At 43.5% G+C, this 4,942-nt stretch overlaps 1 protein-coding gene across 1 annotated transcript; it reads left to right on the top strand.

Annotated features, from left to right (window-relative positions):
* The first annotated feature begins 2,972 nt into the window (after positions 1 to 2,972).
* On the top strand, positions 2,973 to 3,548 carry LOC145565187 (uncharacterized). Its single transcript, XM_081625267.1, has one exon. The coding sequence runs from the start codon at positions 2,973 to 2,975 to the stop codon at positions 3,546 to 3,548; it is 576 nt and encodes a 191-aa protein (XP_081481393.1).
* The last annotated feature ends 1,394 nt before the right edge of the window (positions 3,549 to 4,942 follow it).

The following is a 4,942-nucleotide window of genomic DNA, read 5'->3' as shown; positions in this document are numbered from 1 at the left end:
GGCGTGATGTCCGAGATGAACTCTTAGTAATAGACTCCCCGTCACCCTACAATGTAATTGTGGCAAGGCCACTTATCCATCAAATAGGTGAGGTGGTCTCTACTTATCACCTTGCCATGGCGTACACAACCAATGATGAAAGATCCGCAAAACTTAGAGGAAACCAAAAGACAACGCAACAATGCTATATCACAGCCTTGAAGCAACTGGCCAGGACCAGGCAGCAGTCTGGTTTAGAGCCAAGGTCTAAGGATCAAGGTGAGAAGAAATCAAGAAAAAGGAAGCGAGAAGAGTACCGTAGGGAAAGGGGCAAGTAGAAGCTAGCAATGGAGAATTTTGAGCCCGCGAAAGAAGAGGTAGCTAGGTCGTTACCCAGCGGAGAGCATGTTACAGTCGAGCAAACAGAGGGCGATAGCTCAAGGACAGTGAAATTGGAAAAAGACATTGACCTTGGAGTAGAAGTGCACCTCATAGAGCTGCTGAGAGGAAATAAAGACATCTTTGCATTTTTAGCATATGAAATGCCAGGAATTGACCTAGAGGTTATGGTCTACAAGCTGAATGTGAAAGAAGACATCAGACCGATCAAGCAGAAAAAACAAAGCTTCTTCATGGAGAAAAATCAGGCCATTCAAGAAGAGGTGGAAAAGTTGCTGGAAGCTAAGTTCATTAAGCCTTGCGATTTCCCAGAATGGTTAGCCAACGTGGTCATGGTAAAGAAAGCAAAAGGCTAGTGGAGGATGTGCGTTGATTTCACATATCTCAACAAAGCATATCAAAAAGACTGTCACCCGCTGCCACGGATTGATTAGTTGGTAAACTCAACCGGCGATCATGCCTTGCTGAGCTTCATGGATGCTTTCTCAGGGTATCACTAGATCAGCCTACAAAATCTAGACAGGCAAGAGACTACGTTCATCACCGAAGGGGGAGTGTACAATTACATAGCTATGCCCTTCGGGCTGAAGAATGCAGGGGCTATGTTCCAGAAAACAATGGACAGGGTGTTCATACACCAGAAGGGACGAAATGTCAAGGTGTATGTTGACGGCTCAATTGTTAAAAAGCATCACACAGGCGGGGTACATTCTGGACTTAGCGAAGACATTTGCTACACTGAATAAATATCATATCAAGCTCAACCCAAAGAAATGCGTTTTCGAGGTGAGTTCCGGGAAGTTTCTGGGCTTCTTGGTCAGTGAGAGGGGAATTGATGCTAACCCAGAGAAAGTGGAGGTAGTCCTCAGCCTCCCATAGCCCAAGTGCACCAAAGACATTATGCGGTTAACAGGAAGAATGACAGTGCTGACTTGGATCATCAGCAAGTCAGCTGATAAAGTTTCACCATTCTATTAGTTGCTGAAAGGAAATAGAGAATTTAAGTGGGGCGAAGCAGAAAAAGAAGCTTTTAAGGGGATCAAGGAGTGCTTGACCAAGCTCCCAACTATGATTAGCCCAGAGCAGAGCGAAAAACTCCAGTTATACGTTTTCTCCTCATTATAGACAATTAGGTCAGTTCTCCTAGTTAAAAGGCAGAAATAGCAGAAACCAGTGTACTTTGTAAGCCACGTGCTGACAGATGATGAACAGAGATACCCACTGGTAGAGAAGCTGGCCTTCGTAGTGGCGCTAACGGTAAGAAAGCTAAAGCCCTACTTCAATGCACACACAATTCAGATCCTTACAAATCACCCACTGGAAAAAGCCCTGTAGAAAAGGGACGCTTCGAGAAGGCTCCTAAAGTGGGCAATAGAACTCTCTAAGTATGAATTCGAGGTCAAGCCTAGGGCAGCTATTAAAGCGCAAGCCCTAGCTGACTTCATAGTTGAAGCTTCTTATGTAGAGAAAGAGGATGAAATTGGAATATGGAAGGTAGCAATGGATGGATCTTCAGCTCAAACAGGAAGCGGAACAGGAATAATAATAACATCGCCATAAGGCAATGTATTCGAGTATGCCATTAAGTTCAAGTTCAAGGCATCGAAAAACGAGGCAGAATACGAAGCGACTCTGGCAGGTCTGAGGATGAGTATCACAGCAGGAGCCAAAAAGGTGCACCTGCAGACCGACTCTCAGTCGGTAGCCAGTCAGCTAAAGGGGGAGTATGAGGCTAGAGAGTCTATAATGCTGAAATACACAACCAAGGTGAGGGAGCTAGTGGCCCAACTAATGCATTTTCAGATAGATTTGGTCCCAGGGCTGAAAATTCTCAAGCTGACGCATTATCAAAGTTAGCCAGTTCTACTCTCCAAAGCCTCACAAGGACAATCATGGTGAAAGTCCTAGAAGGAAGCAGCATTGCAGAATGCAAATAGGTGTATTGCACCAGGCAGTAGTGAACATGGTTCTCAGACATATTGGCCTATAAGGTATATGGCTCGCTGCCTAGTGACGAGGCACAGGCTAAGAAAGTCAAAAAGGATGCCAATTGGTACATGGTGATGAATGGGGAGTTGAATAAGAAGGGCTTCTCCAAGCCACTTCTGAGGTGTATTCCTGAGTGGGAGCAGGAAAGAATTATGGAAGAAGCACACTTAGGAATTTGCGCCAACCATATCAGCAGAAAAGCCCTGGGAGTTGAAGTACTTCGAAGAGGAGCATACTGGCCAACCTTAACACAAGATGCTTTAGCATACGTTAAAAAATGTGATAAGTGCCAAAAAAATGCTCCAGTTATAAATCAGGCAGCGAATGATCTAACTCCGATTATCTGCCCGATCCCGTTTGCCTAGTGGGGAATGGACATATTAGGACCTTTCACCACCGGGTCAGCGGGCAGAAAATATCTCATAGTAGCAGTGGATTATTTCACCAAGTGGATTGAAGCTAAACCTATAAAGTACATAAAAGCTTCCCAAGTAAGAACATTCATATGGAAGAACATCATTACAAGATTTGGGGTGCCACAATGCATAGTGTTTGACCATGGGTGTCAATTCGACTGTGATACCATCAAGGATTACCTAAAATAGATGGGTACCAAATATGCAAGCGCCTTAGTCTGTCATCCAAAGAGCAACGACCAAGAAGAGGCAGCAAATAACCTGATCCTAATAGCCTTGCAAAGAAAATTAGAAGAGCACAAGGGCCTCTGGGCTGACCTGGTCTTAGAGGTATTGTGGGCAAACAGGACAACAGAGAAGGAATCTACTGGGAAAATTCCGTTCACCCTGGCTTATAGGGCAGATGATGTGGTTCTAGTGGAGGTACAAATTCGCAGCCTGAGAATCCAGCACTATGAGCAGCAAGGGAATGAGAAGCATCTGCTGGAAGAGCTAACCCTCAAGCTGGCAACCCAAAAGAGCCAAATCTCAAAAGCCTTCAACAAAAGAGTCAAGCACCGGGAAATACTACCTAGAGACTTGGTTCTCACAAGGACTGCAGCAGCAGGAAGAGGAAACCGGCATGGAAAGCTGTCAACAAATTGGGAAGGCCCTTTCCTCATCCATGAGCAAGTGGGGCCAGGTGCTTTCCTCCTTGTTGACCAAGAAGGTCAGGTCTTAAGGAATAGTTTTAACGTAGATGTGTTAAAGAAGTATTTTGTTTAAAGGGCATATGGCTAAGTAGAAACTGAAAAACTTTGTTTAAGTTATGCAAAAACTTTGTTTAAATTATGTTGTGTTAATCAAGGCAATTTAAGACATTTAAATTCAATGAAATACGAGCCTCTACGTGAGGAGTATACTATATAAGCTCGCCTAACATGTTTATTGTTAAGTTATGCTTTAGCATCATGCACTAACATGCAGAATACACCATAACATGCGTAAAAGTCAAAGCAAAAAGCATCAAAATAGGATGCAGCAAGACATCGTTAAACTTGTGAAGATCACATTTCCCTAAGTTTGACTTACCTGTTCAAAGTAAAACAGGGCACCACCTTGGGGATGCTTAAGGAGGAGGCCTAGCACGTTCAACTTGAGTAGGGAGGAGTGAACGAATGGCAAAAGAACAAGCTAAGCGGATATCACCAAGGTTCTCTTGGTCTCACCCACCTCACCTTTTTTGTGGGAAGAGAAGAGGTAGATCAACAATAAGCCCTTATGAGCGATAAGTAAGGAGCATGAGCAATAAGTCACAGCCAAACAAGCTGAATGACATACGTATAAGTCACAGCCAAACAAGCTAAATGGCATACGCATAAGTCGCAGCCAAACAAGCTGAATGACATACGCATAAGTCACATCCAAGTAAGCTGTATGACATACGAATAAGTCTCTACAAAGTTAAGTAGGTGACATAGCATACAAGCCTTCGTCACAAAAGATGAGTGGCATAAACTTAAAAGTTCCCACCCAGTGCGGTGAAGGGCAAAAACTAGTGAAGTCCTATACAACCAAGTTAAGGAGCAATAAAGGCAAACGCAACAGGAAAACCTAACCTACGAGGGTTTACCTAGTATAATGAAGGGGTTGCTGAGTCAAGGTTTAGGTACCGCTATACCATGACTCAGCAGCAGACTTGAGCTAGCATATTGGCAACAAATTAAGCAATAAGCAAAATAACAAAAAAGCTGTTAATGCATATACCAGCAGGTTGAACCTCTGTCCACCAAGACACTGAAAACATTCAGCCAAAAGTTACAACATTCACAAAGCTGAACCCTCATCCACCAGGATGAAGAAACATTCAGAAAAACAGTCAAAAAAGAAAAAGAATTCGAGTTAAGCTGGACAAACCTAGCAGGAAGAAATATAAAGTGTTAAGCAATAACACACAGAAAATATAATCTTTGGCGACTATACAGCCCAAAGGCAACAACAAGCACTACCTAATAACTACAAACCTAGGTGAGAGAAACTTCGATGAACCGCTGGAGGAAGGGGGAAACAGCCGCCAAAAACTTTATTGCTCATCAGCCAAAGTCTCCACTCCGATGATAGCAACAACATCAGCACAAAATGGATTCTAAATTCAGCACAGCGTGATTAGGGACTTTGCA

The sequence above is a fragment of the Chenopodium album genome, chromosome 10 (genome assembly GCF_948465745.1).
Source record: "Chenopodium album chromosome 10, dcCheAlbu1.1, whole genome shotgun sequence".
In the NCBI taxonomy this organism is placed as follows: domain Eukaryota; kingdom Viridiplantae; phylum Streptophyta; class Magnoliopsida; order Caryophyllales; family Amaranthaceae; genus Chenopodium; species Chenopodium album.
This window is presented reverse-complemented; position numbering and strand designations above follow the sequence as displayed.